Raw genomic sequence first — 12,274 nt, forward strand, 5'->3', positions numbered from 1 at the left:
AACAGACTGGGTTTGATGTCCTCTAAACTGTTGCATCCCTCTCCAGCGGACGTACGGTACACTTTTACTTTGATCGCAAACGTGCACACAGACTCACATTAAATCATTAGATCTCCTCTCTGTGGTGAGTCTCGCTCTCTCTCTCTCTCCGTCACACACACACACAGAGTGGAGAGCCCTCTTTACACCCTTGCTTGCTTTGAAGATCAGAGCTCTGCTGACAATCTCTCCTCTCCTTCAAACGCCGTGGACGATACCAGCTCTTGTTTCAACCAGTGCCCTCCTAACAAGATCATCCCACATGTCACTTACCCCCCCAAATAAAGAAAGAAAGAGAAAGAGAAAGAGAAAGAAAGAGAGGAAGAAAAAATACCATCAACCCCCATCAATGAGTTTTCATTAACTCCTTTTTGGGTCAGATGCTATTTTTCTTCTGAGGTAGATAATTGCCCTCCATCAAAGATGTCTTCTCCTCTGAAAACTGTGCCCTAATTAAGACCGGAGCGTCGGAGCAGCAGGAGCTGTCAACCTGCCGTATGACTGCTGACCGCTGGAACCCCTAATTGCCCCTGTTTCGATATCCACTCCCTCCTTCTCCTTCCTCCTCCTCCTCCTCCTCCTCTTCCTCTTCCTCCTCCTCCTCCTCCTCGTCTTCATTAGTCCTCAGCAGTTGCTTGTTTCCCACCTCAGCTCTCTCTAATGACCGGCCAAACGCGCATGCTGGACAAACAGCTCCAAATAAGCCCTCCTTCATTGACTCTGCCCTGCAGCACTCAACCTGCTGGAGTGTGTGTGAATGTGTGTGTGTGTGTGTGTGCCAACGCTCATCAGCACAACACAAGCCGACACTTCCATAACTGAGCCTAACTCTCTCTCTCTCTCTCTCTCCATCTCTCTCTCTGTTGCCTCCAGCTGTTGAGATTTTACTCTAATTTGGTGACTGTCCTCATTCAGCTCCTCCCATCTATTCTTCTTCCTCCGCCGCTATCGGCTCTAATTGGTGTTTTGCGTCTGCATTCGTTAATTCTCTATTCATTCGCTCTTTTACTCTCTTGTCTGTCTATCTACGCTCTCCATTTCCTCACCCTTGGATTTCTCCTTTCTGACGTTTTCCTTTCCTTTTAATCATAATAATATCATAAATTGCACATTTTGGTTTTCGCAGCAGGGAGCTGCTTAAGAAATTACTAATTTTACTAAACACTTTTGTCCCTTTGTCTGATTGTAGAGAGGTTTTCTTTCTTTCTTCATGGTCTTTTTACAGGCAATTTTACAGAATGATAATGCAAATATGCACTTGATTCAAACCAGCCAGATGTGTTTGAACTTATAACGCAGCTGTTAGAAGAAGAAGACAGTCAGTGATCGTTGAGCTTTTTGTTTGAGCTGGTCTCTAAAGGTGTGGTTTCCATAGATAGATAGATAGATAGAGATAGATAGATAGATAGATAGATAGATAGATAGATAGATAGATAGATAGATAGATAGATAGATAGATAGATAGATAGATAGATAGATAGATAGATAGATAGATAGATAGATAGATAGATAGATAGATAGATAGATAGATAGATAGATAGATAGTAAATTTTATGGACTACAGATTAGCTGTGGACGCTAAATCTGGTACAACCATCTTTCCATTGCTTTACAATTGATCAATGGTATTGTACACTGTCCTGTATTAAACTAAATTAAACTTAAACTTAAACGTAAACTAAGATAGATAGATAGATAGATAGATAGATAGATAGATAGATAGATAGATAGATAGATAGATAGATAGATAGATAGATAGATAGATAGATAGATAGATAGATAGATAGATAGAGGCCTGTGATGAGTCAGTCACATACTGTTGTGTTGTCACCAGCTGCACCACTTTGTATAGCCTTGGTTTGCTGTCTTCGTCTGATGGCGCGCTAATATATTTCAACCTTGTCAAAAAGTGCAGAATCAAACTGGACAGCTGGTTAATAACAGGAATAATTAAAGGGAAAGAGAGTCGAGAGACAGATGGCGAATCGACGAGTGATCTCTCCTCCCGTCAGAACAAAGCAGCTTCCCCTGGTCTCAGTCCCGTCACTGTCATGTCTAACCCGAACCCACTGCTGTATAGAGGACACTTAATGATGATGCAATGATCTCTCCTCTAGCGCCATCATGAGGCCGACATTTATGTGTTTTGGGGGTGAGATATGACAGCAGCTGTAGGATGGATGGATGGCCGTGACATTTCCTACACACTTTCATTGTTCCCCCTCAGGATCCAGGTTCTCTATCACAGTGAGTGAAGCAGCTCATAAACACACAGAGAAGTCTCACATACAACTAATGAGCCGCCAAACAGGACCTTTCTACCACCGCTATGCATCTGCATCACTATGTAACTTTAAAAAAAATGCAAACACAGTCACCGCGGGGGATCAAAATTGAAACACACTACGCCTGGATCACAAACAATATGGCCGTCTGATGATGGCAACTTGCTTCTAGCGTTGACGACACGTTGTGCTGCTAGAGGCCGCCGCGTCTTTGGTGTTTTCCAATCAAAACCTGCTTTGTTTTTCAATGGGCCGTGGAGGATAAAAGCTGCATTGAGCAACAAATGAGCAGGGTGATATATCATTAAAGATACTCATCACACTTTCCCTTTGTTTTTGTTTTTTAAAGACCTTGCATGAGTATTTTTTCGAGCCGCTGTTAATTTCTGACCGTGGGCAGAAAGAAGTCTCGTCTCTGAGGAAGCTATAGAAAACAAAAGGCGTCTTTGACAGGCCTAAAGGTCAGCCTGGAGGAGGCTGCGAGCGCTCGGCTCTGTTGTGGTATCTCCGGGTGATACGAGACAGCCAGACAGCGTCCTGCTGGGCTGGATGATTGCCGCCTCTCAACGCTCGCTCGCATTTACTGCCCATATCCTCCATTTCGCATCTTTTGAAGGCCCCGGCATCCTCACTAAGCCCTCGCTCGATCCCTCTTCCCACCGCATTCGCCCACACAAAATCAATAACAACACTCAAATGCTATTTCTCTCCGCTCCGAGAGGAGGAGGAGGGAGGGGGGTGGGGGGTGGGGGGGTATATGGCATACGTCAAGCGTAATGGTTCGCAGCGGTGTAAGTATGTCTTTCCTCGGGGGACCACGCCGGCTGGAGGAAAGGGTGGGGTGGGGGGGAGTCAGGTTAGAATCTAAAGGCAGATTTCACGACCCCCCGTGAGATTTAACCACCAATTATTGCCTGGTGTTAACCAAGAGCTCTGAGCGCTGACCACGAAGCCAACCGGGCCGGCCGACCTGCACCTTCTCTCCCATTTACATTCACATCATAATAATAATAATAATAATCATAATCATAATAATGTGTGATTAAATGAGGCTTTTGATCCCACTCTTGTTTAATTACACACTCTTGTACACAGTCGGTAGCAGCAGCCCTTTTGACTCGCACGATCTGATCTCGATCGGTGACGCAACATCTCTGCTTCTTCGGTCGTCAAACATCAGCAGCTCCTCCCCAGGTGGTCCCGCAGCCCAAGCCCCCTTCTTCCCTTTCATCCCCCTTGATCCGCTGTATCTCAAGGTTAATCCCCGCTGCTCTGACAGCCGTGTGTATCCTCGGGTCAGGAAGTGAGGCGAGGGTGAGCGGCGGCGAGGCCTCGTACAGGCCGGTGAAGGACAGCAGGCTGGATGGAAGCAGAGGAAGGTGTAGTCGGGTTCAAGATGCCGACAGAATGAGGAAACAAGAGGAGCCGGGGGTCGTCGCTCAGGCAGAGCAGAGCAGAGACGTGAGAGGCTGTTGTCTGTCTGTCTCTGCGTTGGAGGGTTTTTTTTTGTTTTTTTTGTTACTAGGCCACTGTGGATGGATGGATGGGCTTAATGAAACCAGGACAGGCTCCTGGTGTGCCACAAGTGGGACAAGGTTACGCCTCATCCCGTTCAGACTGGAATCTCAGTGTGAAATGAGAAATGAATTTGTTCTGTGAGCTCATTTTAAATAGATGCACAGAGCAGCGAAGAAGTCACACTTTGCTGTGTTGCAGCTTTTTTTTTGGTTATTGCGACAAAGTTCCGTTTTTTTTCTCAAGAAGCGATCGACCTCCTGGTGTTTCCTCGCTGTAAAAATGTCGATCGACAGCATCGTGTTGTTTCTCAGGTCAGGTTTTTTTGGGGTGATTTTCAGTGGAAAACGACCAAACTTCGGATTCAGAGATGTGTTCATGTGTTGATGTGTTGCTGCTGCTGCTGCTGTGGTCGTCACCATGGCGCCGTCTTCACGTGCCGACTCCCACTCAGCTCCTGCTTTTCTGAATCTTGTTACACCTTTTGAAGACGCTGCAGAGCTGCACTGCGCTGCGCTGCACGCCTCGCAGATGCTGCGTTTGGAATCACGTCTTGGAAATACACCCTTGTTTCTCCATGAAAACCGGTCCGACAAAGAAAAAGACAAATTATTCTCTCGTCCAACGTTTTGCTGCAACACTTAAGCCCTTTTTTTTTCTCTCTGCTCTTGATCACCTCTGATGTTTCTCGGCCTCGGTTGCTGCTGACAAAAGCCACGAGGTGAAGGAACTACCTGCAGAGCTCGGAGACATGGTTGTGTCGAGGCACAGATCTGGGGAAGGCTTCAAAAACATTTCTGCTGCTCAGTGGCCTTTATACAGTAATCCCTCAGTGAAAGACGTTCATATATAACAACCGGGACTCTTCCTAAAGAGCTGCTCAACAGGATGAACTGAGTCCGGCCCCGGTGGAGGACGGCCTCGGTGAGAGATGTGACCATGAACCTGACGGTGACTCCTGGTTGAGCTCCTGTGTGGAGATGGAAAAACCAATTCACGAGTGTCACATCTAGTTTCCTTCAGACATTATGTTTTGGAGTTGAGGGCGAACAGTTCAATCTTGGTTTCACCAGAGCAGAGAATATTTTTCTCCAGAGTCCTTGAGGTTGAAAATGTTCATTAAGGTGAAGCTATAAAGCTCTACGAAGCAGCGAGTCAACTGTTTAACAGCTACAGGCCAAGAACAACGTCTTTATGGTTAATATAAACAAGAATCTACAGGATGAGTGGATTAATTGATGGTTGATTGAAAATAATCTGCCTCCATTTTGATAATTGATTCTCAACTTTCCAAGTAAAAATGAGTTTCAGAGTTTCTTTGACTTTTTCTTAGACGCTTTTTTCCACAATTTCCAGATATTTTATTGTCCAATTCATTAATTGGAGGAGACAGTGTCATGATTAATGTCCGCTCTACGCTGCCCTACCTCGTTGTCTCACATGAGAAATACACAAATATAGATGCACCGTTGTACATGTACAGTATGTGAATTATGTGGCTGTGTATATGATTTAATGTGGGTATATTGTTAAAAAAAAAAAGAAAATGAAATAATAAAAACTTGATCACAAAAAAAAGAAATACACAAATATAAATGTCATAGTTCGCACATACAGACATATAGTCATGCACCTGCATACATGAGCACTGAAAAAAATAACTTGTTGCAATGACTCAATCAGGTCAGCACTTTTACAACACCGTATCATATGAAGGTGATTGAAAGAGAAAAAGGAGGATTAATAAAGTTCAAACTCTACTGTGCCTCTGATAGAGACTCAGGTGTTTTAGTCCAGTGTTTCCAAACCTGGGTGTGAGGCCGATTTGAAGGAATAGATAAACCTCTGAGCTCATGAGATGAATAATGGAGAAGGAGAGAGGAACAAACAAAGTTCAGTTACATAAATTTGAATTTCTGTTTTTCGACTTTAATCCTGCAAAATATTGGTTCAAACCTGAAGTTTTTATTCAAATGAAACTAACAGAGAAGTTTGGAAGGGAAATCTCTCTTTGTTGAAACAACCCTAACTCTGATCTCAACTCTAGTCATATTTCTTTATGTAAAGTCTTGAACAAAGAGACACAAAAGTACCATATTAAGAATTGATATGTATACACACATGCTAATATTTCTATATAATATTTAGTATGGTTTCTGCCATGAACCGACAGTTAAGCAGCACAGAGTAAATAAAGTTATTTTTCACTCTCTAAAGAATCACAGATTGTTCTGTGTGTCTGTCTCCTGCTTCTAAATCCATCTCCAACCAGACACCACTCGACTGTGTACTTAACAACTGAGACATTTCCTGAAAACTGTAATTTTTCCTCTCTCTTGTCTATTTTTTCACCTCCAGTAAGACAAAAAAAAGCCAAACAGTTATCACAATACATAATTTAGTTTGAGAAATCACTGGGGTTGAATTACTCATCGCAGCTTTGATCAGGTGTTGTAACCAGACTCCACTGAAATACGCTTAAAATGAACGCACAGTTTAGACGTGGTGAATCTTTTAATTATGATCAAAGGTGTTTTTCTTGTTTTTCCAGTATGGAAGAACAAAGCCAGAAATTTAAGCTACGTAAATGATAGATGTGTCTCTTGAATTATGAACCATTTATTGCATGAATCATTGAGCGGAGCACGATCCTCCCCATGGTTTCATCCGCCACCGCCGCTCTGCCTGGGATAAATTCTCAGTATTTATGGAGTTGGGAAACGGCCACTTTCTCAGGTGCACTACCAGTTTAGTTTACCTCGACTCCATCGCCTCGGCTCAAGCCACCATATTGGACGGGTCACGTAATTCCGGCTGAAATGGAGAGCCTTGTCCAGAAGCATGCAGCCTATTTCTCGGTAATAGCCTGACCGAGCTCCCTGAAGAGGCCAATTCTGGCCGAGCAAGCCCCACTTAAATTCTCCGTGAGACAGAGGAAGAGAGAATAGGGTCTGCGCAGCCACTTAAAAGCCCCTGGGTGAAAATGGGATTTCTGACCTGCTCCACTGGTGCCGTAGCTCTGTAGCCAGATTGGCTGTCAAGGCGCTGCCAGGTGGGAGAGGGAGGGAAGGGGAAGGGAAGGGAAGGGAAGGGGGGAGATGGGAGGAATGGATGGATGCTGCTGCTGCTGCTGCTGCTGGTGATGCTGTAGACCGCCAGGACCTCATTAGCTCAACATTTCATCAAACACTTTGGCACCGGTGTGGCTCTCACTGCCTCCATATCTCTTTTACGCCATCTTTTTTCTTTCTTTTTTTTTTGGTTTCCTTGTTCTTTTTAACACTTCTCACTCACTCACTCCTCTTTACCTCTCTCTCTCTCTCTCTGTCTGTCTCCTTTTCTTCCCCACCTCTCTTTCATCTGTCTCCCTTTTCTTCCTGATCCTTGAAGTCTCGTTAACCAGATGAGCCTGTTCTGCTTGGTAATCTGCCACTAAGTCAAAGTCGGCAGATGAGTATGATAATGACACCCCCCCTCTTCTTCCTTCCTCCCCTCCTCCTCCTCCTCCGACTCCCCCTCCCTCTCACACACCCAGCTATAATCATTTGTTCTTGTTAATGCCACAAAAATGTAAATTTGTTATAGCTGGAGGAATGTAAATAACCACCATATTTCTTCTTGGGGGTGAGATATTTCAGGGCACATTAGAAGCCTCTCCACTTCTCGTATGCATATCATTGATTTCGCAGTGCAGAAGAAAATCCCATGCAGGCACACACACACACACACACACACCCCACCCACATGCACACATACATACAAGTACATGTGCCGCTTGCAGCCTCACACACATCACAGCCAGTAAACATGCCGTGCATCTTAACCTACACAAATAGGTCTGTGTTAATGATTTATGTGCATGCACAGCCTCGAACCCAGTGCACTGTAAAGGAAAAAGAGGCCACACTCTTAACGAACCACAGCAGACATGTACAAATGTGAGACCTTCAGTGTGGGGTCGAATCCTTAACGACAAGATCCACAAATATCTTTTAAAAATTAACGATATAACATTAAAAAAAACCACAATGCATCTGGTGGAACATGCATAAGATATGCGTGCACTGACATTCTTTATGTAACTACTGTATAGGCTCTGGGCTAAAACTGTGATTTTCCTCATTGATTATTAATCTCTTAGTTAATTTCTCATCTAATTGATTAGGTCAGTAGAGTCCAAATTGATAAAGTGAAACAGTTTAACAGTCTTAAATAGTTTCCATTTTAAAGATTTTTTGGAATTTTTGCTTGAAAATCTATATAAACAATCAAATAATTATCAGAATTGCTTCAGATTTTTAAAGTTTTTTTGGTCATTCATCTTCGGGGCTTTTTTGTTTGTTTGTTTGTTTGTTTGTTTGTTTTAAATAGATATTTAACTTTATCAAAACTAAAACTAAATCACATTTTCTATTCATCTTATACTCTATATGTTGTATTGTAATCAGCAGTAGTATTATTCATGAATATCCCATATCAAACACACACAGGACACTTTAGTACACCTGCTTGTTTTTATGTCATTATCCAATCAGCCGTCACCGTGGCGGCGGTGCAGCTCATGAAATCAGGTCAGGAGCTTCAGTTAACGTTCACATCAAACATCAGAACGAGGCAAACATGTGATTCTGTGACTTTGATCGTGGCATCGTGTCGGTGCCACTTTGAATGTTTTTTGAAATTGCTGCTCTCCCGAGGTTTTCACGCACAATCATCTCCAGAGTTTTTGCTCACCGTGGTCAGAGAGAGACAGACAGAAGTCACTACAGTGACTCAGATGAGCACAAATTAGCCACATGTTAAGTCGTCAGATGAAAACACACGACCGTAACTCTCTACGTCGCTCTGTGCCCCTTACTGCTGATAAATCACTCGGCCTGTTTGCATCACAGGGCAGAATGAACGTGCAGCTGACAAATCTGCAGAGACGATGTGATGCAATCATGTCAACATGCAGCAGAATCTCAAAGGGAGGTTTCTAAAACCTAGAACCACCCAGTCTCAGGCCCAATTACATTTCTGCCTCTTCGGCCTCCACAATGCTCTCCTACATGAAGGAGTTAGGGCTAAGGGGGGAGGAGGTTACATATTTCCCAGTACCACACACACTACAAATGACAAATTTCCCAGAATACACCAGATAGAGAAGCAAGATGACTGCACAAGCCACCAAAGTGACCTATTTTGCCAATAATAAGGATTTTAAAATTACAACAAGCATTGTATGTGACACGGAATCTTGTGTCCTGTTCCTCATCAAAATCGCTGTGTTACAACAGATGTTTGAAGTCCAGCACCAGCAAATAAGTTGAACTTTTGTATTGCCCGCCTCACATCAGTGCATTGTGATGCATAAGATGACATATTGTGGTTTAGTAGTGGTATCTTATTTCGTAGGGGAACGTTTCTACTCCTTGTGACTCTGTTGTTCAGGGTGAAAGGCATGAATGAGAAATAAGTAGGGCTGTCATCAAATTATCTCATTTTCTGTAATTAATCGTGATTCATTTATCACTGAATTAATTGCATTTGTCCACTTAAGACTGAAGCTTATGGGTTCAGAAATGGCCGTTTGTCCTGTTTGTCGCACCTCCTTCTACGAGTTTCCATGAGTTGCCGCAAGAGTTTACCCAAGTAAGGAAAACGAATTTGATTGGTCGTTATCGAGCGGGCGGGATATTCAATGTTTGGGGCGAGACCGAGCTCCGTGTGTGTGTGTGTCTCAGACGTTTGATTGACAGATGACGGATCAGATTTCAGTGGCTGATGAATCGTGAGCAGCGTGACGCATAATTTGTGCGCCTGCATTATCCAATGCGGAAAAAAAACTACCCCACTTTCATCCTGGATTTACTCGAAAATAGATTTTTGCTTTGGGCTACATCGTCTGATAGATGAGTTACTCATTTTATGACACATATAGTGGAATCAAATTCATTTTTCTTTTCTGTACACCTTTAAAGACTAATTTAATGGCTTTCTTTACTTTGAACACAGTTTCTCTCCTGAAAAGTAGCGCTGCTCTTCTATCCAGGTCACACATGAAGCTTCACTTTTCATTCAAACAAACTAATCAACAACTAAACAAACATTCAACAACTAATCAATGCGACCAATATTTATCTCCTAAAAAGAATTAAACCAGCCGGCGGTAAACCTCTAAAGACCTGCGGGTAAGTTAATCGGCTACTGCCACCACCACTGGTCGCTGCTCCCACAGGTGCAGCTTCACTACTCCCAAAACGTCGGAGCAAACTTCCAAACAGGCGTCATTTGGATAAACTAACCACATATTGGGCATCTAAACGGTTAATTACTCGCATAAAAAATATTAAAACTTAATTACAGTAAGTGACAAATAACAGCGCTACAGCTGTTAAGCCCCTACATCGGTTTGCCTGCACAAGTCCCCAAAGGTTATGGGTCAGCCGCCACCGGAAGTAAACAAAACAACGTTAATTGCGTAAATTTTCTTTAACTCGTTAACTTAAATGCTTAAAATTAATCACCAAAATGAACACGTTAACTTTGACAGCACTAGAAATAAGATTCAGCTCCCTATAAAGTGCTCACTATTCTCTATGCCTAATCCTTTCATGGGTTTATGTCTAATAGGAGCTCCACATGACTTCTATGCATCGCTGTGCTTGTGTCGGAGGTGAGCACACACACACTCCTCTGTTGTGTGTGAGTGGGAGAAAGATTTAAGGTGAAGCCTTTGTAACACCCCGGGGTTTCTACCAATCACAAAGCAATATGACAAGTCACACACACCCAGGCGGCTCTGTCGCTCCCTATTTGTCAACAAAGCATTTTCTGCCTCAAACACAGAGTGAAGCTTTTTACCAAAGTTCCCTTAGGTGAGCATTTCTGTCTGCTTTGCATATTCCCTATGAAGCAGGACTTTCACAGCATTTTGACTTCTGACAAATAAAAAAAGAAAAAGTTTGTAGATTTTATTATAAATATGGTGCAAAACTAACACAAAAATTCTGCTGCCGGTGCCTCCACAGGGGAGGAGGAGGCCAGATATTTGGATGCACAGAAGATGTTTCTAGGAGAAAGAAGTACTTTTTTTTCCTCCTCTGTTTACCTCTTCCCTGTTTTCCTCTCCTGTCTCCATCAATCAGCCTCTGAGGATGCACTGCCACACCTGTGCCCTGGTGACCAGCTCGGGTCACCTCATCGGAGGCGGCCGCGGTGAAGAGATCGACCGGGCCGAGTGCGTCATCCGCATGAACGACGCGCCGACCGCCAGGGGTTACGCCCGCGACGTGGGCCGCCGCACCTCCCTCCGTGTCATCGCTCACTCCAGCATGCAGAGGGTCCTGAGGAGCCGCCACGAGCTGCTCAACGCCAGCCAGGACGCCGTGTTCATCTTCTGGGGCCCGAGCAGCTACATGAGGCGCGACGGGAAGGGCCTGGTGTACAACAACCTGAGGCTGATGAACCAGGTGCTGCCCAAACTCAGAGTCTACATCATCTCCTGGCAGAAGATGCTGCAGTTCGACGAGCTCTTCAAGAAGGAGACCGGCAAGGACAGGTGAGGTGTTACCGTGTTAATAAGAAGTTATTCAGAGGTGCTGAAAAAGTTATTTTAGGGAGGGTCACAGTAACACGATAATAACGCTTTATTACAAATAGACTCATCATTAACACATGTTCTGTGCTTTTGACCTTTGACCTGATCCATAGTTTTAATCAGCTCACAGTCAAGAGCTAAACCGTCTCTGCTTACAGCTAGCACTCATATGGCATCATCAAGTTAAAGTCCCCCTAAAGAGGCATTTTAAAATTTGTTAAACAACTATTTTTTGACTAGAATTGCTTTCCCACAAAAAAGTTGTTTAAAAAAACTCTCAAAGAGGCTAAAAACACGTCTACTATTTCTCCCTCATTGAAAAATCCAGGTTCTATGAATATTCATGAGTATGCAAATGCATCACGACTTGCACCTGCCCACCGCCATGGGTTGCGGTGCGCGTCAGAGAGAGACAGAGGGGCGATGTCACAGTGAACAACAAATGAGATGCAAAATAAATCAACAGGATTGGTTGCTAGGGATTCTGACGTATTAAACCTGACTGGGTGCTGAAAAACTGAATCCAACTTTTTCAGACTCTGACTTTGAAACTGCATTTTCAAATCTAAAATGCTCCGTTGTGGCGTGCATTAGCAACTTCGCTGCTGAAATGTCTTGTAGCAGAACCCAAACACTACATTGACATGTTAATGATTTCAAAAAGTCAATTTTTGGTTTGGGGGGTCTTTAATATTTGAGCAGACTTTTTACACCAAATGCAACGAGAACAAGTTCCCAGACAATATTTATCGTATAATTAAGTTACATTTGCATAGAGGACTTGAAAAATATCCCATTAAAGTACATTCTGACTAAATAAAAAATGTGCAATTCATTTGCAAGTAATCACAAT

The 12,274-nt window shown here is 43.5% G+C and overlaps 1 protein-coding gene across 1 annotated transcript in view; it reads left to right on the forward strand.

Moving 5' to 3' along the window:
* st6galnac5a (ST6 (alpha-N-acetyl-neuraminyl-2,3-beta-galactosyl-1,3)-N-acetylgalactosaminide alpha-2,6-sialyltransferase 5a) overlaps window positions 1–12,274 on the forward strand; it is a gene marked incomplete at its 3' end in the record, with an annotated part of 59,886 nt that overhangs the window by 27,750 nt on the left and 19,862 nt on the right. Inside the window, exon 3 of the mRNA XM_083990771.1 lies at window positions 10,970–11,382. Coding sequence (XP_083846897.1) covers window positions 10,970–11,382 — 413 coding nt within the window. The remainder of the gene's footprint in view (window positions 1–10,969; window positions 11,383–12,274) is intronic.

Source organism: Trachurus trachurus, assembly GCF_905171665.1.
Source record: "Trachurus trachurus genome assembly, chromosome: 17".
Classification (NCBI taxonomy): Eukaryota; Metazoa; Chordata; class Actinopteri; order Carangiformes; family Carangidae; genus Trachurus; species Trachurus trachurus.